Below are 23,519 nucleotides of genomic sequence, written 5' to 3' on the forward strand. Positions count from 1 at the left end.
GAATGATATCAGTACATACTAAATTATAATAACTGTAATTTTTGTAACAAAACATGGAAACAGTTCACCATTGTTTTGTTATTCTTCCCGATACGGTCCAGTATTAAGAAAAAATACATTTTTTGTAGCATCCTCATGTGAATATGAAATGATTTGTTACATTGTCTGACTGACGAGAATTGTTATAATAATGATATTGTTATACAGCAACATTGTATGTACGAACAGCATACTGAAGGCTTGAACCTTACTTGAAACTTCTTGTAGAATTTTGGAGTAGATTAAAACTTTTGTGTGCATCATTTCAGTTTCTTGTACAAAATAAAAGGCAAACCACTTTGCAGTCTTCTTTTCTTGATGCCATCATGTTTACATTAGAGCCCGCGGTGTAATTTTGCCAGAAAACATCTTGATGATCCCCAAGACATTTGGGAAAATACTCTCTGGTCTGACAAAAGTTTAACCTTTTGGAACGTGTCTCTCATTACACCTGGCGTAAAAGTAACGCCTCATTTCCGAAAGAGAACATCATACCAACAGTAAAATATGGTGGTAGTAGTGTGATGGTCTGGGGCTGTTTTGCTGCTTCAAGACCTGGAAGACTTGCTGTGATAAATGGAAGCATGAATTCTGCTGTCTATCAAAAAAATCCTGGAGGAGAATGTCCGTCCATCTGTTGGTGACCTCAACTGAAACCAACTTGGGTTCTGCAGCAGGACAATGATCCAAAACACACCAGCAAGTCCACCTCTGAATGGCTGAAGAAAAACAAAATGAAGACTTTGGAGTGGCCTAGTCAAAGTCCTGACCTGAATCCTATTGAGATGCTGTGGCATGACCTTAAAAAGGCGCTTCATGATGGAAAACCCTCCAATGTGGCTGAATGACAACAATTCTGCAAAAATGAGTGGGACAAAATTCCTCCACAGCGCTGTAAGAGACTCATTGCAAGTTATCACAAACGCTTGATTGCAGTTTTTGCTGCTAAGGGTGGCCCAACCAATTATTAGCTTTAGGGGGCAATCACTTTTTCACACAGGGCCATGTAGGTTTGGATTTTCAAGATTCAGAGTTTTATTGTCATATGCACAGTAAAACACGTAGTTATACTATGCAATGAAATTCTTATTCTGTTCATTCTCCCCAAAAAATAAAGAAATAAAAATAATGAAGTTTCTTTCAGTTGTGTTGTCATTGACTAATATGTAAATGTATTTGATGATCTGAAACATTCAAGTGTGACAAACATGAAAAAAAAAAGAAATCAGGAAGGGGGCAAACACTTTTTCACACCAATGTGTATGAAATTCTTTGTCGTTCTCTGAGCACTCTGTAAACAAATAAACCAATAAAGCACAGGCACACACACACGCACACACACAATACAGGAATGCCTGGTTAGAATTTGTTGTCTTTGTTTGTATATTGTCCCAAATGAACCACTACTACTAGTCGCCAACAGGTGGATGTTTTGTTTGGGCACTCGATTTTGTGGAATGATACGTGGGCAAAAGACTAGTTTGTTAGGCGCACTGTTTGGCCATACAACGTGCATTTCTGGCAATAATTTTTGTCAAAAACCGGGGCATTCGAAAACAGCCGCAGCACTGTGGCTCTACGCTTTGTAAATGCATTTTGCGTTTAAACTTTTGAGTTTAAACTGTTCACGGAGTCACTTCTTACATTCATGTTTCATAGTATCAAGCCTAACAATTGTGTTTCATGTGTACCGTAAATGTTCTCAAAAGTATGACAAAATTTGGTATTTCATGTCAGTTATGCTAATTTGTGTTCTCAAAACCCAGAGGGTGTTCAGCAGCGTCAGTCAGTCACAGGCACGTGTCAAAGTGATGTACATACTGTACAACATTCAAATAAATATCTCACCATAGCATTGTGATTGTCCTCTTGTGTTAATCGTAGCTGTAAGATGGTCCATTTCTTCAGAAATGCTACAACAGCTCTGGTTATTCTTCTTCTTTAGAGCAACAACGTCAACAACCCAACAAATAGCATGCAAGCATTACAATCATGCATGATGATTGCACTTTTAAGAAATAAAGATCTAGCCACAGTTAACTTTTCAGTGTCATGTGTTTTGACACAAAATAGATTATTTAATTTTAAAGAAAGAATTCAAATTTAAGAAGTACCAAATTGAGAGGTGATTTAGCAAAAGTGAGCGGGTGTATGCGCCCTCTCATTTTTTAATGTGTCCACAATAGTAATTTAACTCTGCACAATATTATTTTTACCTCTTCACTTTCAGTTTCTATGCAATTTATCCCTAATACATTAAGACAAATCTAACTCCATACAATTGGCTCCCAGCTACGAGAGCCGGCTTTTAGAGCCGATTCGTTCGCGACCGACACACCACTAATAGTAGTAGTTGTCTGTCAGTCAGCCACTTTTTCTGTTTATCTAGCTAACTAACATCCCAACAAGCCTAACTAGCTTTTAACTAACTAATTTATCTTGCGTTTTTTTACGTATTTGTGACAATTGGGCTTCTTTGGTAACTCGCTATAATTGGCACTCTACTTCCCTGTTCGCTGCTGTTTACATGGCAACAAGCTATGGCTAGCTAGTTAAGATAACATATGGCTAAAAATGGAATCTCTTTTTGAACATTTTATTTATTTCCCCGTCTCCCCGGTTGCAATTGGGACTGGGACGGAGGAGTTGACGACTCTCCCTGGCAGAACGAGCTTCTATCTCGGAGAAACGGTGCACTTGTTGCTGGTGTTAAAGTTCCGGAGGGAAGCTAGTTGGATTAAGCTAGGTGAGCTGTTCGCTGTGGCGAGCGTTAGCCAGGACGACGATGGCGGCGGGAAGAGGAGGACAACATTTGAAAACAATCTCCATCGCAGCGATGAGGACGAAGAAGACCAAATCCAAAGTAGAATAAGGACATTTAAACACTGTAAGCTGCTACTGAATCACAGCAATGAACGACATAACATGGAACCAGTCAAGGTACAACTTTTTTAAAATTACGTATCTGTGCTGTGGGAAAACAAATCGATCCTGACAAAGAAAGAGAATGTCTGAAATAATGACATAACCTGAGCAGGTTATCACCTTTGCAAAGGGATAAGATGGCAAGCATTGTGCATAGCGGTCTGCAGATAACTGGCCAACAGTGGCTTCCTAACACAAACTTTTACCTCCCATCAGAAGCAAATGAATTGCATTACTAAACATCAGCAAAATCATCAGATCAGCCGTCTCAGAAAAATAATTACTCTAAAAAGGAGATTCAATCTTTGACCACTGAATGCAAATACCCAGACATAGGGGACAGACAAAACATGAGCAGGAGATGATCATCAATTGCTTGTTACGTCCATTGTACTCAGACAATCCCATCCATCCACCCATCCATTTTTTATGCTTATCCCTTGCTTTGTCATACACAATTGTTGTGGGAGAGCATGTAGTAGGCATATTGACTGCAGGGATGTCCAGTAATGCTATTGCCCTGTGAAATTCATTTTCTCTCCCATAAGCCCTCACCAAAGGTGTCTCAGAGAATTTGGCAGTACATAAAACCAGCCTCAAAACGACAGGCCATGTGTAGCCACTCCAGTCCAGAACCTTTACCGTCCAACATCTTCACCTCCAAGATTGGCTGAGACCAGCGACCCGGACAGCTGCTGCAACAATCGGTTTACATCACCAAAGAATTTGTAATGTCAACGCGGTGGATCGAGTGGCCCATGGTGGCGGTGCAGTTGTGGCAGGGGTGTCCAAAGTTTGGCCTGTGGCTGTTTTTTTTTTTTTTTTTTTTAATTTGCCCATTCTAAAAATAGAATTTATCAAGAAAACTAAAAAACAATAACAGCAAAAATAGAAAAATCAGCAGTAATTTTACAAGAATAAAGTCAAAATATTAAAAGAAAAAGTTGTGATCTCATGAGGAAAAAGTCCTAATTTTACTAGAATAACGATATATTATAATATTATGAGGAAAAATAATATCATTTTAGTAACAAAAAGTTGAAATATTAAAGAAAGATGTTTTTTTTCAGTTGTAGTATGAAAAAGCAAAAGTTTTGGGAAAAATAGGTTGGGGGAAAAAATTTTCATGTTCGGAAAATAAAGTCAAAATAATGTAGGAATAAAGTCATGATTACGAGAAGAAAGTGTATTAGAAGAAAGTTGAAATAGTTGGAAAAAACTGCGATAATTTTAGGAGAATGCTGTAAAGTGAAAATATTAAGAGAAAAAAGTTGTAATCTCAAGGCGCAATTTCACTAGAATGAACTCATAAAATTATGAGGAAACATGTAATTTTAGTAGCATTGAGTTGAAATAATAAAATGTTTTTTTTTTAAGTCGGAATTGTAAAAGAAACAAAACAAAATTTTGGAAAATTGGGTTGGGGAAAAAGTTCTAATATTACGGGAATAAAGTGCAAATTTTGAAGATTTACGTAGATTATTTAAGCAAATTGTCAAGTTGATTGTCAAGGCGATTTCACCTACAGTATATCACAAAGCTGAGATGCATTTTTTTTCTTGAAATGTATACTGTAAAACTTTTTTAGCATACCGTATTTTCATGACCATAAGGCGCACTTAAAAGTCTTACATTTAAATTAAAACGACTTATAATGCGAAGCGCCGTATGTGTGTACCGAGTTCCAAAATCTGTAAGTGTTGCTGTGCGACTTTTATGAGCGCTGCGCTCGACTGATTAGGAGCGTCTCCTGCCAACATGCTGCTTGTATGGAGGAAAGGGACGTGGACGTGACTGAGGACGCTAAAGGCACGCCCCAGTAGTTATATAAGTATATTTTATGAAATTACTCCATCTATCCATCCGAGCAAGGACTACCGTGGCGTAGCAACATCCAGCGGATTACAAGGAAAGCTGGCTATCTTCCGCTCCTACTGTAGTAAAACATTGCAGACAAATACTACCCAACTACATCACCAACATGGACGACGTGCCGCTCACTTTCGACATCCTGGTGAACCACACTGTAGAGGAGACCAGCACGGTAGTGATACACACAACGGGGTACGAGAAGTCGGCTTTTACTGTTGTGCTTGGTTGCCATGGTAATGGACAGAAACTGCTACCTGTGGTGATTTTTAAGAGGAAGATGCTGCCTAAAGAAATGTTTCCAACCGGACCAATCAAAGGGGCTGGAAGGACAAGGAGAAAATGGCTCAGTGACATGTACGGAAAGAGACCGGATGTTTTTTTCACACGCGTCACAAGTGCAGCAAATGAACCTGGAGCTTAACATCATTCCAGGAGGCTTGACGAATGAACTCCAACCGCTGGACATCGGTGTAAACACGGCGTTTAAAGTGAAGTTGCGAGCGGCGTGGGCGCGATAGATGACAGCTAGTGAACACAGCTTCACTAACACTAGGAGGCAGCACCGTGCTAGTTTCGCCACAATTTGTGAATGGATGTAAACACGGCGTTTAAAGTGAAGTTGCGAGCGGCGTGGGAGTGATGAATGACAGCTAGCAAACACAGCTTCACTAATGGATTGTGGATGCTTGTGCTAACGTGTCTGATGCACTGTTGTTCGAGCTTTCACAAAAGCCAGCATGATTTCTGAGGTGCCGCTCGGCAACGAGACTGACTGATAATGACGACAGGGAACCTGGCGTGTTTGATGGAGAACTTGCCCCGCTGTTCATTTGTGATACAAAAGATGAGGACTTTGATGGATTTGTGGATGAGGATTGATCAAAAATAACGTGAGTACATTGTTAAATACTTCAATAAAGTACAACCCAACTCAGTTTTGCTCTCACTGGCTTTTTAAAAACATACAATAGCATTCATGCTAGCGTATTGTAGCATTTCTGGGAGCACTTCTTGTTCCCTAGCGTGCTTTGCGGTAGTGTTTTGGTGCAAATGCACTTAAAGTTACATGTTTGAGCTACATAGTTGTTATTGTTCTGCAAAAATAGAGGTAGTGTCTTGTCTGTTTTTGCGTTGGTGTGTGATGTTTTTAAGTTGTGCACCATGACTGAGACTGTTGTGTTGAGCGATGACCATCCTGATTTCAAGGGGGTTTGATAGATTAAGAGCAGAACTCTCATTCAGTTTGTCTAAAGCAGTGGTTCTTACTTGTTGGGGGTACCGAACCCCATCAATTTCGTATTCCCATTCACCGAAGCCTTCTTCAGTGAAAAATAAAATATAATTTTTTTTCAAATTCAAGACATAGGTGTATGTTTGTTTGTAGGTATATGTTTGTTTATAGGTATGTTTGTTTACAGGACGCTGACTCCCATCACGGTTCGTGATACATGTGAATCCATGCTGTACATATTCGTCGGACCACTGTCTTTTTTTGCTCGACATAGTTACGTAGTATGGATTAAAATATTAAGAACGAAATCACACGACGTACTACCACATCAGTCACACGTTGACTACTTGATGGTGCGCTTTATTTGAACTCGGAACTAGGAAGTCGGAATGAGAGTGACGTGATCTCCGAGTTAAAAGCGTTCCAGTTGCCAAGTCAGAAAAAACTTCACACTGCAGCAATATTTTTTATAAATTATTTATTGATTATTTATCGTTTACACACAAGGCAGCCATCATTGATTGTTAACTAGAGGTGGTATGGATGCTCTGACTTCCAAGTTGAACATTCCGACTTCGGGGGGCGTTTCAGTCGGGTGTTCCCGCTAGGAACTCGGAAATTCCAACTTCCAAGTACAAATGGAACGCACCATGAGCGCGCTAAATTCTTCGTAGCACTGATTGGCCAAGGCAAGCAATGTAATGTGATTATCTGCAGCCAGTGATGGCTAAGCGTTGGCGAGTCATCACGACTTGACACGATGGGTCCGGTGAGTTTTAACCTCCGTGGCGGAGGCTCCGCCGAACCCCAGGGACTGACTCACCGAACCCCTAGGGTTCGATCGAACTCAGGTTAAGAACCACTGATCTAAAGAAATAAAGCATTGTCGCTTCCTCACTGACCTCTGAGCGACACGGTATGTTTTAGCGTGCATACCTGCGCCCAATAATATGGTGCGCCTTGTGTATGTGTTAAATACAAAAATAGCACCTGTACCTGAGACTGCGCCTTTTAATATGGTGCGCTTTATGGTCGTGAAAATACACAACCTCGAGTTCGAGCATCGATGGGAGGCGGGACTAACATTCTCCTGAAATCGTTGCTCACTTTACAAATGAACACCAATGAAGAAGAAGCCGGGAAGCACCAACAAAGAAGAAGCGGCTAAAAAGCTTGGCTTACCTTTACAACATTTGCAACACAATATCATGCAAAGGAGGGTCAACATGATTAAACACCTCCGTATTCACGGTGTGGAAATAACAATAATACCTCGTCTTTGATGCGCTACGTCGGACTTCCTTAGAACAGTCAGAATCAGGGAAGTCAAACAATAAATGACGACTGTCTCATGCTAATGTAAACGAGGGTTTCAGGGTACCTGCTGATGTGGAAGTTTGGTGGAAATAAAGGACGATGCCCAGCCCTACTCAAGAGCAGGTTTTGTTCCAACAAAATTCAATCCAGGGTCTGACCACAGTTTTGTGGGTGTCCTCTCAATGATGTGAATCTGTGATAGGCTAGAAGAAAAGCCTCTGATGACTGGTTAGTCACAACACCAGAATGTATAGCTCTTGAGGCCATACAACAGAATATGACTCCCCACACCTTGAGTTTGACTCTCATTTTTACCACGTCCCTGACTTCATAAGGCCTAAACAGGTCGGCAGATGTCAATTGAAAGGGAGAAGTGAGGTTAGAGTGTTCTGGGGGAAGATCACCCATGATCTGCTGGCACAATTTCTCTTTCTTTTCCCTACAACCAATTAAGTTATCTACTACCTACTTTGCAAGTCTACGGCCTTTTATGATCCATGCTCTTTTTCTTATCCTGAGGAGGGTTTCTGCAATGCCTTTGTGGTTTATATGTGTGGGCTTCATGAACTATCAGCGTTGAAATCCAATTCTAATATGCCAAGATTGAGACTGCAAGCTTGTCTTTGTTAAATGCCTGAGTTCTGCCTCCACACATCAAGAGAACAGCCCTATTTGTCCTTGAAAACTACTACTCTATGGAGAGTGGTGGTTGAAATTTCCTTGCCATCTTGGACAGAAAGGAAGAAATCTCTGCATTTTTCCATTCTTCTACTGTTGATGTGAAATTTAGTTTTTGCTATTTGAACATATTCTTCGAACAGCCTAATAGCTTCCTCTCTTAGCCTGGTCACATCCATTTTGTCTGAAAGTCCATTTTGGATATTCATGTTTGGATAGATTATCCTCCATCTTGGCAGTCAGATTCATTTATTATTCAGCAGAGCATAAAAATATCCTTATTGCACTTGTCTTGTTGCTGACTCTAGCTAACACATTGACGCTGTCCTGCTGTTTCAATAAAGTTGAAATTCTAAAAAAAAAAAAAAGAGAGAGAGAGAAAAAAAAAATCTGCCGCCCTTGCTTTTCCTCTCTATGGAAGGTTGGGGGCGATAAGCACCTTCCAACTTATGCACGCCCCTGCACCTTCACAATGAGGAGGAGTGCTGTGTATGACATTTCAGTGTATTTTATTGCCCGGTTAGCAAGAATAATAATGTCACACTTACATTAAGGACATTACACAGGCCATAGAAAGTCATAGTGTACAATAAATATTTCTGCAACAAGATGAGAAGTGAAACTCTGGTTTTTGCCCTGTATTTCGTCAGGAAAACATGCACATATCTTTACTGAGGAAAACGATTCAAATCCATACAGAAAATACATTTATAACGCAAGACAATGGACAAATATTAATATTTATTTTATGTTATTATTCTGTTTTATTTTATATGATGACTGTTGTATCTCACTTTCCTTCCTTGACTGCATGTCACTGGTTAGCTGTCATTGAATGTAGAGCCTATTGCAACAACAGCATGACTGAAATTTGTTGGTCACTTCTCTGAGGCTGCTTTCACTTCCAACGGACAGGTACTTGAATACCAGACAGAGTGAATGACCAGTCATCTTATTCAGGCCGAATGACGATTTCCGACGAATTTTAATTTATAATGATGTGAAAAATAATAAAATATTTGTTCCTTTAAACCACTATTGGGAACATATCCTAGCCCATGGTGGCTTATATTCTTTGGTTGGGAAAAAAAGCCGGTGACATACACTGATTACATGATCTTCTTCTGTCTGTGTTTTAGTCCACAGTGTTGTCTGATAAGCAAGTTTGCTTCCATCTTTCTGTTTCTTTGGACAAACTGCCAGTCAGCGCACTACAAGCCAAGGTCAGACACATCACAATATACTATACAATGTATGTGTTGTCTGCATTTTCCTGTATTTTCCTGTATTATTTGATCTGTATTCAAGGCAGCATGATAGCATCTCATCCTCGAATCAAAAATCACAATTTCTGAACTTCTTGTCATTGTCTTGTCTTTGCGTATCAGGTTGCAGTGACAGTGTGGGAACAGGATGAAGACTCGATGGAAGCCAGGGAACATGGCTACCTCAATCTCCTGCAGCTGTACAACCCCATGCACACCTTCAGAGAAGATCTCCACCACACATTTAAGACACAAGGTATTAAAAAAAAATATATATATATGCACACACACACACACAGAGTAGAATGTACATTCTGTGTCTGTCTCCTGCCACCTCTTTTCTTCTTACAGTTAATGCCACTTTGAAGGTTCTGCCACCTCCTAGTGTTCAGTGTCAGCAAATGACAATCTCCGGAAAATATGTAACTTTCCTCAAAGGTATTTTCAATCTGTGTGGGCCTTAAAAATGAGTAATAGTTGAAGTCTACCTACCTTTTCCTCCCTCTCAGTGTTGAACTGCAGCTCTCAGGAGGAAGTTTGCATCACAGATGTGAAGATCCTCCCCAACTACAACTTGTCGTACCTGCCCATAATGCCGGATGGTTCAGTTCTTGTTGTCGACAATGTCTGGTAAGAGTGTCTAACAACATAAAAAAACATGTTTTTGTTACTACGTCACCAGACGAGGGCATGTATTACAACTTTTAACTTATACCACCTTGACACTCGCAATGCTTGTCATTTTCATTGTACCTGTGCAAAGCGTCAAAGACTAGCATGCGCACTGTTTGCGCAGAATTTACGCACTTGACACGCAATTTGTGCTCGAGAATGGTGTGCTCTGGCATGAAATGCCACTGTCCTGCGCAACTTCTTTACATCAACTATCCTTATGTGGGACATGAATACATACTGTATATCTCTTTCCTGTGCGTTTTAAGATATAAAAACGGATAAAAAGAGACAACTCATTACGGCATGTAACACTTATTCCGCCTATAAACCCTTCTGAAAAAAACTCCAAAAAGCGCCAACAACGCTCCATTTACATATAATGTGAGGTGCATATTAACCAAGCTACAGCGACATTGTTATTATTATTATTATTATTATTATTATTATTATTATTAACATTTTTACGCCGATCGAACTACGTTACTGCCGTATTGATACCTTGCCACACCACACTGGCTAGCTACTACCCGGCTTAACCACACATTCGCCTGCAGCGTGTCAGCACCGCGCTCTCAATGCCTCAGACCACCACCAACAAGGTAACGATACATATTGGAGCTGCCGCCACGGCTGCTGTGTTTTTATTTTTAAGTTTGGAAAAGTTAACGCTAGGTGTAGCGTTCGTTTCTATGTTGCTATGTGAAATCAATGTGCCTAGGAAGGAAGTTCTGATAATGCTTAAAATTACCAAAATATGGCAAATGCTGTAAGTATTACATGTTATCATGAATGCACCTGTTACTACATGGTCACAGCATGGATATAAAACCTTGTTGGAGGTTTTTGGAGGTGTTTTAATAGCTGTCTTTGTAGGCGGCATAGGTGTGTCCCATTACATGCAGTAATGAGCTGTCTCTTTTTATCTTTTTTTACAGTTTATTCTTAGAATGCACAGAAAAGAGTAAGACGTGTTCTTGTCCCACATCCCTTAATAATAAAAAAATTCATTAAAAAACTGCGTTTTGTGCTCAGTTGTGTTGTCATTGACTAATATTTAAATTTATTTGATGATCTGAAATATTTACGTGTGACAAACCATGCAAAAAAATGAGAAATCAGCAAGGTATGTCCAAAAACATGTCCAAAAACATGCACGTAAGCTTAATTGGCGATTCTAAATTGTCCATAGGTATGAATGTGAGTGAATGGTTGTTTGTCTATATGTGCCCTGCACTTTGCTGGTGTACCCAAAGTCAACTTGGATAGGCTCCAGCATACCCCTGTGACACTAGTGAGGATTAAGCGGCATAGAAAATGAATGAATGAATTTCAAAACTGTGATTAATTTGATGAGAATTTGTAATCATTTAGCAGCCCTACTTTTTGCTACTTTTTATTACTAGTGTTGTCGAGATTTAAAAAAATTGAGGTTAATTAATTTTGATAAGTAATTAATTGATGTAATTAATTTCTTTATAATCTCACCTAAAAATTACTGACAAAAGCCCTCACCTTGAGGTATTTTCATTTAAATTAATTTCATTATTGTGGCAGAGCACAATATTGATAAACAGTAATCCCTCGTTTGCTGCGGTTAATTGGTTTCAGACCGCACCGTTACTAGTGAATTTCCGCAAAGCAGGATTTCTTCTTCATAAATGGTATATTTTCGTTGTTAGAGCAGACAAAACTTGTTTACGACCTTCTAAATAAGTTTTTTAACATTATTAGAGCCCTTTTAGATGCAACTCAAGCACAAGAAGCACGTATAAAAACAGATTTTATAAAAAAGGCAACTCGCACACAGGAACAGTAAAGTTAGAGTTTTAAAAATTTGATTAGCACAATTTAGCACATTAGCACAAAACAACGCACTAAATAGGGCTAATTAATTAATCACAGTTCATCTTTTAATTTGACACTCCTAATTATTACGTCACCACATGAGCTCATATTTACAGAGCGATCTCAGATCTCAAAAGCCATAATCAAGATGTTTGAAGTCTGACACAATACATCTCCAGTCATTTTCTTAAATTGGTTTCAGATGCTCAGTGAGATCCTCTTATTGGATATGTTTGTTTCCGTTGAAGCCACCAGTCGGCCGAGGTCACCATGGCGTCTTTCTACCGAGTGGACAGCCAGTCATCGCGCCTACCCAGCATGCTCAGCACCCTGGAGGAGCACAACTTCCTGTTTCGGTTGCATCTCCAAGACAAGGAAGAGGAGGACTCTAGCGAGGTACAATGATTTTGTGTTTGTTGTATACGGAATCCTTATTAATAATAACTTCATAATTTATTGATTGTAGGGTCTGGAGGTGCCGCTTGTTGCTGTGTTACACTGGTCCACGTCAACGCTCCCTTACACCAGGTAACTCTTCCAAAAAGAAAAAAAAAAGTTGCTGGACGTTTTCTTGATTTTACCAAAATTTTCTCCACAGGTACATCTCCACTTTTTATTCGTTGCCGAGCATCCGTTTGAGTCGCCCCCGTCTAGTCATGAGCGCTACCTGTCCAAGCGCCGTCAAGCCTCTGGAGAACTTTTGGGTGAAGTACACCGTGCTCAACAACCTGCACGACTTTCTGTCCATACGTCTGGTGTGGAATTTGGAAGGTGGGTGACCTAGTTAGCATTTTAGCATGTTAGCATATTCAAGTGTCTCACCATTCTGCGTTCGTGCAGGTCACAAAGGAGGCCACCAGGGGGACCCCATGGTGGTGTGCCAGTCTCCCTTCAACAACCTGGGTGGCTGTAGGAAAGGCTCCACTGTCTCCTTCACTGTCGCCTTCCAGATCCTTGGTACTGGACTTTTTGAGGTACCTATTTTACTTTTTATTTTATTTACATTTTTTATATTCTATTTAATTTTTTTTAAATGTATTTGTTATGTTTTAAAAAAATATTAATACTATATATTAAAGTTAATATTCTACTTTTTGTGGAACAGTGGAACCTTGGTTTTTGAATGCCCCAGTTTTTGTATGAGTCGGTTTTTGGTCCAAATTTTTGACAAACATTTGCCCTGGTTTTCGTACAATGCCTTGGTTATTCTACAATATTGCACGTAACAAAGTAGTACATTTTCCCTGTACTGTATCATTCCGCGGAATCGAATCCCCAAACAAAGCACCGTATCAGTGGTGACGCGCTGTCCATGCATTTTTTTATTGTGTGAGACTGCTAAATAACCTGTCACAGAGATGGGAACTATACGTTTATTTGCTGCAGTTTTTTTGTTATCCTTACGGCTAACAACTTACCTGGCTAGCTTTATCATCGCTTTTTGGTGCCTGATTGATTGTCTATGTCCTGCTTCCGGTGACTCAGCATTAGGATTGTCAAGTGTCTGGCTTGGATTCTGTCCAGCAGACCACTTCTGCTCATCTGCCAACTCACCGATGACAAGACAAACACCAGCTGATTAGCCACAGCTGGCAGCGCACTCACTCCAGTAGCGCTTGGCAATATGTTCAACTACTCCGTCTCTCATCTGCTGGGTCTCAGTGGTTACCTCCACCTTGTGTCCCACTCATAAGACAGCTTGGACTTCTGCGTTTGTTTACATCCACCATTGTGCCGCTAAAATCCCCTCTATGCTCGGCGATGTTATCAGAGCACTGGCAGCATCACGACAGTGTGACATGTTGTACCGTAAAGCATTGTGTCTAGCGCAGTGTATGTGATTGCGTCAGTCAATGTGAATAAAGTCGTGTGAGCACAGTTGTTGATCTTGGATATAGCAATGTAGAGAAGTTGTTGTTGGTGTGATTCAAGTTAAAGGAAAACTGCACTTTTTAAAAAAAATTTTGCCCATCATCCACAATCCTTATGTGAGACCTTTCTCTTTTCTGTGTGTTCTAACGATATAAAAACAGATAAAAAGAGACAGTTCATTACTGCAAGTAATGGGAATCACTTATTCTGCCTATAAAGTAGGCATGTGAACGACAAACCGATGCGACCAGATATCCGGTTTGAGGAGCGAACGATTCGGATTCGCCGGTAAAAGATTCCTGTATCGTTAATAATCTGCCATAAATCTTTACATTAATTGATTGTGGATACATTCACGGGGTATCGCGAGAGAAACAGTTGGTTGACAGTGTCTTATGAACAATGTGAGAGCCGGTGCTAGCTAGCTAGCCGGCGTTTGAACGCCGACGTTTGGAACGTCTTTGGGTAAATTCCAAGAAGTGTGCAGAACTTGAGCAGCCAGATTAACAGAGGTGAGTATGCTAGCTAGCTACCCAGCGTTTGAACACCGACGTTTGTAACGTCTTTGGATTAATTTCAAGAAGGGTGCAAGCAGAATTCACCAAGCGTTGGATTGTTCCCCCACTAACAGGGAACGTGATCTGGGTTTAGGCTGTTGTGAGACAGGTTAGTTTTACCCTACGGATGATGTGTTGTTGCTTCACCAGCCAGACCAACAGAGGAGAGTATGGTAACTTTTCAGCTTCAGCTTCAGCGACATTGTTGTTGTCATTATTATTATTATTATTATTGTTATGCTCATCGAATTACTGTATGTTACTGGCGCATTGACACTTCGCCACACAAAGATAACGCTATGTGTAGGCGTTTCTATGTTGCTATGTGAAATCAATGCGCCGAGGAAGGAAGTTCCGGTAATGCTTAAAAGGGCCAAAATACGGCAAAATACCGTAAGTATTACATATTATCATGAATGTGCCTGTTGCTACATGGTCACAGCATGGATATAAAACCATAAAAACCTTGTTGGAGGTGTTTTTAAAAGCGGCCTTTGTAGGTGTGTCCCATTACATGCAGTAATGAGCTGTCTCTTTATTGTCTGTTTTTATATCTTTATAACGCACAGAAAGGAGAAAGACATACAGTACAATTGTGGATGATAGGCAAAATTCCATTAAAAAGTGCAGTTTTCCTTTTAAGTCAATGGATCCTCCCCCCTCCTCCCTCTCTGCTCTGGCTGCTTGCCTCACCGCCGAGTCCTCAATAAGGGCACAAGTGATGTTAAATGTTTATTTATCCACTTCATTTGTTAATTGTAATTATTCCACATTGTTTTCTGCATGTATCAATATTACCTGTAAAATGTATTTCTTCTTAACATTTTTGGGCGTATGGAACAGATTAATTGGATTTACATGATTTCCTATGGAAACAATTGTTTTGGTTTCATTTTTTGTCTGACCTTTTAGAATGGATCAATGATGAAAACCGACGTTCCACTGTACCCGAATATTACTTTATTTTCGTAGATTAAAAACTACCATACTACGTTTTCAGATTTGTATTTTATTTTATCTGAATTTAGTGTTGTAGTTGAGTGTTTAGGTATACGTAAACATATAGGTATATAGTTTACTTTTTTTGTTTAAAAAATTATAAATATTTATATATGTAAAATGTATTGTTTTTTTTTCTAAATACTAGAGATGCTCCAGTCAATCGGCCACCGATCAGTATCGGCCGATTTCCTTAAAAAATGGCATGATCGGCATGTGCCGATAAATGCCTTTCAACGGCGATCACAAAAGCCGATCACCTGTGGCTAGTACTATTGCACTTTGCAGCGACCGTTTCGTGCAGTGTAGTGCCGTGCCCTAACTAACGTCTTGGGCAGTGTCGTCCTCCCACTTTCCTTCAAAACAAAAACAATCATGTCTGCCGTGTGCAACCTAACTGCCAACACATGCCACGAAAACTATCTTGCGGGGGTAGCACGTTAAAAAGTTTGAATGCGGCATTTGAAGAACAACATTTGACCGAGTACAGTGAGTTTTGGAGGCTCACAGTGTGATCATCAGTCAAACGCAAACAGCTAACACTCACCCGTATGTGTGCGACAGTGAGACGGCTAAGCTAATAACCCCAAACGTAATTGAATTAATCGGCTGAGAGCAGCCTTTCTCAGCGGTGGAATACACCAGGTTCGCCAGAGTCTCCTTAAAGAAGGCATCTCATCCTCTGTAAGTTTCACCAGTGATATATGTTGTCTTCAAAAAGTAAGTCAAATATGTTTTTGTCTAAATTAAGTTGATTTTATGGTTACTATTTTCATATCATATAGCCAGTAGCAGGGGTGCAACCAGGGATTCTGGGCCACCTGGCAGTCAAGGGAACTTGGAATTGTCCGACTTTTCACCTTTTATACGGCACCCCTGGCCAATAGCACTCATCATAAATAAATTTGAAAAATGTAATCGGTATCGGCCGATCGGCAGCATAAAACCCTGATCGGAGCATCCCTACTGAATATAATTCTAAATATACTTTTTTAACATTTATTTTATTATTATTATATCTGCATATACTTGTATGTTTGTAACGGTGAAAGTGGTATAACACGTTCAGCTGAGCCAACACATGAAGATGAAGCTCCAGTTTACGACCTCTCCGGTTTACGGTCCTCCCTTTGAACCCCGGTCACCCCAGAAAACCTCTCCAGAAAGAACCAGCCTGGGACGATCCGTGAGCTTCTCGCACCAACAACCTTCGGTAACGCACCATGTCAGGTATGAAACACTATTGCCACCATTAGGTGTGCCCAGCTAGCTCATTGCTCATTGTTTGTGGCATACAGTGACAGCTCAGTTAACTCTAATTTGCACTTAACTAGCAGAAAGCGCTAACTAATAGTTAATGTTAGCCACTAACAGCTTTTAAATGAAAGTATTTCTTAAGGGAGAAAAAAATCCAAATCTACATGGCCCTCTGTTAAACCATTAATTGAGATCTATCAGTCTGGAAAAGGTTATAAAGCCATTTGTAAAGCTTTGGGACTCCAGCCAACCACAGTGAGAGCCATTATCCACAAAGAATATATCGTGATTTTTTTTTGTTTTTTATTTTTTATTTTTTTGGCCACATCGCCCATACTTAATAGACAGCAGTAATAACCACTGCTTATTTTTAATTAAATATTAATGATTAATTCTTTAAAAAATGAGCAAAAAGGCTGAAATGGTGACACTAATAACACAAAGCTTTGTCTTAAAACATACGTATGTATAATTTTTTTGCAGCATTTTTACAAAATTGCAAAAATACATACAAATATCAGTGTGGCAGCCCGCATCCTTTCATTTGTCAGTATGTGGCCCTCAGTGGAAAAAGTTTGGACACCCCATACATGTATGGCTAACGATCAGCTAACATTAGTTAGTGGAAAGCACTAACATGCAGCTAACTCTTAGTAGCAACAAACACCAGATGGTGTTTAAAGGGATAAAGTAGTTCAGATTTTTTGACATGAGTTTGTCAGCAGTGTAGTGCGTCAACAGTGTGTTACCCCCCACTTGGTCCCGTGAGACCAGTTCTGGTTGGAATTCGGTGATGAGGAACGGAGTTTCGGGTAGTTGCTGAGCCACTTGAGGGGCCACTTAAGCTTGCATCGCAGCCATCTTGTTTACGTATGTGTTCCACAGCGGCTGAAGATGCAAGCGTTGCAGCCATCTTCATCACATACACAACAATGTATGCGACAGCGCGCATTCATACGACGGGAGAAAAAGTAATGCTGAGCGCTTTCTGAGGTCTGATTTTTTTTCTGAGGAGGCAATTTTGTGATGCAAAGTATTACTCTTTTGAACGCATATTGTTTTGAGAAGCCAAACTCTTTAATTAAGAGGCCCTAGCAACTAACCAGAACTATGTTCCTCATCACCAAAATCCAACCAGAACTGTTTATGCACTACAGTGCTGATGGGGATGTCATTTAACTTCATGTCAAAAAATCCAAACTATCCCGTTAATGCTAACTAGCAGCTTACTTTTTATTTAGCAGCTAACTATGTTCTGTGCTTGCTTCCAGGACAGGTAGCATGATGGAGTATCCACCCAGCAGCAGCAGTAGCAGCACTCCTATTTGCTCCCCTCAATTGGTCAGAGGCCTTTATGTGTCGCCTCCTGAGCATTCCCTCATTTCATTGGACAAGGTTGTTAAGAGAGAATGTCAAGTGTTTGTGTTGGACAGCAGGTAAAAACCAACCACTACTTTTTACATTACCTGCTGTTCATATAGTTTGTTACCAATGTCCAGCACAAACAAATGGTGTTTTATTTTATATCATTATTTTGAGGGGGTTTTTGCTTTTTAGCCATATTGCACTGAGCAGCCAGGACAGACATGTTAGTGGTTTCTTACGTTGTGAAATCCTAAAGGTTTGCCTGTTTTGGATTGGAATGGTGGGCAAACATTTCAATTTTCTTGTTTTATCATCACTTTTGTCATATCATGCAGATATGACAAAAGTTACTATTGCAAGGTATATTTCCACAACCGTTTAAAAAGTATGTGAATATTTTTCCTAGAAAATGGTGATTAAGGATTCTGATATTTTTTGTTTATTATTGTTATTATTATTATTATTATTATTATTATTATTATTATTATTATTAATGAGGACTTTATTCGTTTTGATCGTATAATACTGCTCAGCCAGGACAGGGACATTTTAGCGCTTATGCTGTTGTAATTCCTGTTTTTGCAACCTATTCATGAATTGTTTTTCAGATTTTTAGTTATTTATTTTCTGAAAAACTGCTGCAATGCTACGCTAGTACTACGTCAGAATAAGTTTCATTTCCAATTGTGTGGATATCCTTGTATTTACCACCCTTCTGTGGCTAGTCAAAGATCTTCTTATGCCAGAAGTGTTTAAACCTACTACCAAAATGCTAGTGAAAGAGCCTCATACAACTGGAGTGCTCTAGTGTTTTTGCAGTCGGCCCTTAAAACAGGGAGGACTTTGTCATATATCTGCAAAGGATTTTTCGCTTGCACTATTTTTTAATTTTTTATTTTTTTACATAAAGATCTTTGACTAGTGTTTTTGCAGTAGGCCCGTTACAGGGTCCCTGACATGATTAATCAACTCTGCTTAAATATGTTATATATTGTTTATAATTATGTTCTACATTATTTGATTTTTTTTAACGCAAACGCTAAATTTGCAAAAATTACATTGAAGTTCATGACGCTTTCGCAGTTCAGCCTCATTTCTGAAAGTGATGCTATCGGGTTACGATTATTCAGGTAAACAAACATAGCGGTGTATGAGAGAGGATATTTACAATGATCATAGCGAAGATTTGAGTGATTGTGTCAATAGCTGGAGGAGGAAGAAACATTTCGAGTTGAAATTTTAAAAAATGAATTTTTAATTTTGCCCATCATCCACAATCCTTATGTGAAACATGAGCATATGTTTCCCCTTTCTGTGCCTCAAGAGAGAAAAACAGTTAGCGCGAGGGAACTAACAATGCGCATCATTGGACACACCTATTTCGACTATAAAGCCCTGAAAAAAAAACTCCAAGGTTTTATGGATTTATATCCATGCTGTGACCGTGTAGTAACAAGTATATTCATGATAACATGTAATACTTACAATATTATAATGTATTTTGATCATTTAAAACAGTGATCCCCAACCCTCGGGCCACTGCCCAGTACCGGGCCGTGGGTCATTTCGTACCGGGCCGCACAGAAGCAAAAAATAATTTCCATGATGTTTTATTTTGAAAAGTGGCTGGATTCTCTCCGTTACATTCGTCTCACTGGACGGATGTCCAATTGTGCGTGTGCTAACTTTCTCTCTACAGCTGCTGTATTTTTGCCATTTTTCTTTCACCTCATATTTGGTGTCAAATGCTGATACTTTGTGGGAATGCATAAAGGTAAGTTTGGAGGATTTATTGAGTGCTAATGTGCACATTTGTCTCAAGTTTAAGTTTATTCATGCTAGCTCACTGCCTTTTACCACACACGTCAAACGGCGATATAATAATGTTTCTGGAAAAACTCCAGGCTTGAACTGGTGGATGGTGGGTTGGCATTCATTTTGTGCTTTTAATTTGATGTTATTCATGTCTTAGTTTTACACAATACATCATAAATTAGATCGCTGTAATGTATGTTGTGCTATAATGTACGTAATGTACGTTCTTTGTATTTGCTGCTACAATAACCATGCCGCTGTAGCTTGGTTTATATACAGGTCAGTTATATAAATAGAACATTCTTGCCATGTTTTTGAGTTGTTTTTTTTTAATGGCTTTCTAGTCAAAGTTGGTGTGTAGCGTTATGTGCATAGTTATCTCACACATGCTAGCTGATTTTAAACAGTTTTTCTCTCTTTAGAACACGCAGAAAAGAGAAAGATGTGTGTGGTCATGTTTCACATAAAGATTGTGGATGATGAGCAAAATTCCCCCCTAAAAAGTGCAGTTTTCCTTTAAGACAGAGGTGGGCAAACTGCAGCCTGCCAAGTGTCTTAATCCGGCTCACCGGGCATTTCCAAATTCCTTGCCCACACCTTGTTGGAATATTAAAATTCAAAGGCTGAATTTTGTACCTGTTCACCCCTAGTGGAGAGACTCAACTGACATATTGATTCAATGACCTACTGTATACAATAATATTGAAATGATTGTATTATTTTATATCTCTAAAATATATAGTCGATAAATAATAAGGGTGGACGTGTGTCATAATGTGGAAATCAAAATGAAAGTTGTGAATGGGATGTTGCTTTTGATACCAGTTCTCCAGCTTTGGAAAACGCACGTTGGCATGGGGCTGAGGAGGCTGGTGTGCATAAAACCTGTTGTGACGGTCGGAAGAGGTTTGGATACGTGTGTCGGTGGTTGTGCCAGTATTTTAAAGGGGCCTGGGATCTGGGAATGTTGGTTTCTGCTAGGTACCGCTGGACCTCAACAATTGCATTAGCTGTTGCGTTGGTGGTCTGCCTGCCAAGCTCTTCATCCAGCGGCTGCCGAAGGTCTAAAAAAACAACATATTGGTATTTTAGTTTTAGTCGTCAATTACAAATCATATGTGATTTGCAAGCAAATAAATTGATACATTGAAAACTGAAGGACACACCTGAAGTGGGTGCCAATAACGCTTGTGAAGAAGGTCCAGGCTGCGACTCAGTGTGTGTGCGCCCATTTACAGCAGCACATTCAGACTTCAGTCTACTGACTGCTTCAGTACAATATGAGGAACTTTGAAAGCCGAGTGATTTAAATCTGGGGTCAAGAAGTGTCGATAGGGACTCCAGACTGTAAGCAGCGTCTGTGACATGTCGCCTAAGATGTTCGTGGAGGTCTTTCGCTGTCTGTGTGTCCAAATTAGAAGCCATTCGCATTTTCATCATCGGGATGACCTTTGATCCTGAAACCCTCTTCTCCTCAGACAACACTGTAGCCTCATGAAAAGGCGCCAGCACAACAATGTTTCTGCTATGATCAGCTGAAAGTGGAGTCAAGTCTGTTTTTAATACCCACACTGGTTCCTTGCCATCATTTGATAAGTGCTGTTCCGACATGTTGGTTCGTCATTTATGAGTTTCAGGGTTGGCCGCCCCCATCTGTTGCTGCACTTGGGCTACCGTGTAAATGGAATAACGTATTTGGCGAGTTTTTACTGATGAAATCATGTTTGGTGCTGCGTCGGTCACAAGACACTTGACTTTGTCAGTTATTGCCCAGTTAAGGCTGTCAAAATAGCGTCTTAACGGCGGTAACTAATATATTTCATTAATTACGTTACATTTTTTAGCGTAATTATGACGACAGATGGCAGCACAGTGTATCTCCCCTCGGAGTCACACAGTGTGGGATTACTGTACTGCAAACAAACACGTCTCTAGTCCATTCGTCATTGTAATGACAATTCCTCATTGTCACGAGACAGACCGCGAGATGCATTCACAGACACTCCGAACATCACAATAACGTCTTTATCATGCGTGTATGGGTGGTCTAAATAAACAGAAATGCAATGAAAATCAATAAGTGGATATTCCTTTGATAGCCCTTCTTTGTACTCCTGCCTACTTTCCTCATCCGTCTTTCCATCCCATTTCTTCTTTGCTGGCCTTTCTTCAGCTATACATTCTTGGTTTTATGGTCATGAGCTTTGGGTAGTGACAGAAAGAAATTGCGGGTACAAGCGGCTGAAATGAGGGTGGCTGGCTCTCCCTGAGAGATGAGGTGAGAAGCACTGTCATCCGGGAGAAACCCTCTGCATTGAGAGGAGCCAGATGAGGTGGCTCAGGCATCTGGTCAGGATGCCTCCCGGACACCTCCCTGGGGAGGTGTTCAGGGCACGTCTGACCAGTAGGAGGCCTCAGGGAAGACACACGACACGTTGGAGAGACTACTGTATGTCTTTCAACTGGCCTGGGAACGCCTCGGGATCTGCCGTGAGGTGCTGGAAGAGTAGCCGGGCAGAGGGATGTCTGGGCTTTCCTGCTGAGGCTGCTGCCCCTGCGACCCAAGCGGAAGATTGACGGATGGACATTCTAGGACACTTTTGTTCCACCAGCAAGTCTCCTTGTCATCTTTTCTCTATCAGACACACCTAGCACCTTCCTGTTTACCTGATCACTTTTGCTGTGGTTGCCCCATTATCTGGCAGATCCTCAACTCTCAACTTCTTCCAGAAGTCCTCAGAGCAGCTCCTGTTCCTCAACTTCCACCATTTGGTCCTCTGTTCTGTCCTTGTTCTTTGCCTCTTTTGCACAAGTCATCCTACATACTATCACTCCATGCTGTACAGTTTCTTTCAGCTTGCATTTTCTGCACAAAATGTGGTCTACCTGTGTGTCCCTGACTTAAGATGCTACTACCAGGGTTTTATGTAGCCGGTTCTGATGCACTCCTGCTATTGGCTATATGATATGAAAAAGGAAGCCATAAAATCACCTTCATTTAAACTACAAATAACTTACTTTTTCAAGAGAACATATGTCACTGGTGAAACTTACCACACCCGAGGGTTAGGGAGACTTTGGATGTGAGAGCACATAGTTTAAGGACTTCCAGGTATCATGCAGCAGGGCTCCAAGTGAGAGAGCAGTCAGCAAACCCACTGTCTTCCACCGCTGAGAGACGATGGTCATCTAGTCCGATGAATTCCATTATTTTTCGGGTTATGTGCTTTAGACTTCTGTCCCGCACATACAGGTGAGTGTTGTCCAACTGTGGATCACATGAGCCTCCGTCAAGCTTGTTCTCCAAATATAGCTTTTTAATGTGCTACAACGGCGAGATATTCTTCGGGGCATGTTTTGCAGGGTGCAAATTTATATCACTCACAAATGACAGGTAAGTTCCACACGGCAGACATGATGGTTTTGGGTTTGGCACACCTGCGCAGTGTGAAGGCGAATGGGCAGGAGACACTCGCTGCAGGCTGCATGTTCCACTTGTACAAGCCACAGGTGATCCACGTTGAAAGTCATTTAGCGGCATAAGCCGATCACATGCTTTTTCACGGGAATCAGCCGAATTTGATTGGTGGCCAATCGACCGCAGCATCCCCACTGCTCCCTCGTCTGGAAATAAGTGTTCACCACAGTCGTTTTCATTCGTTTTGCTAAAATCTACCGCCATCTGTCCTTCCACGTCCCTGCCTTGAACGCCATACCTGAGCGTGACCTCCCCATATTTCCTTCACCAACATGGCCATTCTTTTGGTTGTTGTTTCATCTTTTTGGATTCAAATAAAACGGAAATAC

The 23,519-nt window shown here is 40.5% G+C and overlaps 1 protein-coding gene across 4 annotated transcripts; it reads left to right on the forward strand.

The window, feature by feature from the left end:
- Positions 1–2,357: 2,357 nt before the first annotated feature.
- LOC129167874 (trafficking protein particle complex subunit 14-like) lies at positions 2,358–23,383 on the forward strand. 4 transcript variants are annotated; one of them, XM_054752516.1, is made up of 11 exons: positions 2,358–2,979; positions 9,202–9,285; positions 9,451–9,583; positions 9,679–9,765; positions 9,837–9,957; positions 12,096–12,243; positions 12,314–12,375; positions 12,446–12,618; positions 12,688–12,821; positions 16,345–16,505; positions 17,804–23,383. In XM_054752516.1, exons 1-11 carry the CDS (start codon positions 2,614–2,616, stop codon positions 17,970–17,972), a joined length of 1,638 nt encoding a protein of 545 aa, XP_054608491.1. In that variant the 5' UTR covers positions 2,358–2,613; the 3' UTR covers positions 17,973–23,383. The 4 variants fall into 4 exon arrangements, with proteins under 4 accessions (XP_054608491.1, XP_054608492.1, XP_054608493.1 ...); XM_054752517.1 differs by having other exon boundaries at positions 16,426–16,505; XM_054752518.1 differs by lacking the exon at positions 9,202–9,285.
- The last annotated feature ends 136 nt before the right edge of the window (positions 23,384–23,519 follow it).

This window comes from Dunckerocampus dactyliophorus, chromosome 15, assembly GCF_027744805.1.
Source record: "Dunckerocampus dactyliophorus isolate RoL2022-P2 chromosome 15, RoL_Ddac_1.1, whole genome shotgun sequence".
In the NCBI taxonomy this organism is placed as follows: Eukaryota; Metazoa; Chordata; class Actinopteri; order Syngnathiformes; family Syngnathidae; genus Dunckerocampus; species Dunckerocampus dactyliophorus.

What these genes read in the sequence shown, in the direction of transcription:
- LOC129167874 (XM_054752516.1), top strand. Translation starts at nt 2,614, where the DNA reads ATGGAATCTCTTTTTGAACATTTTATTTATTTCCCCGTCTCCCCGGTT. An exon ending in TCAACGCTCCCTTACACCAG is followed by an intron (nt 12,376 to 12,445) that starts GTAACTCTTCCA and finishes TTTTCTCCACAG; the next exon opens with GTACATCTCCACTTTTTATT. An exon ending in TCTGGTGTGGAATTTGGAAG is followed by an intron (nt 12,619 to 12,687) that starts GTGGGTGACCTA and finishes GCGTTCGTGCAG; the next exon opens with GTCACAAAGGAGGCCACCAG.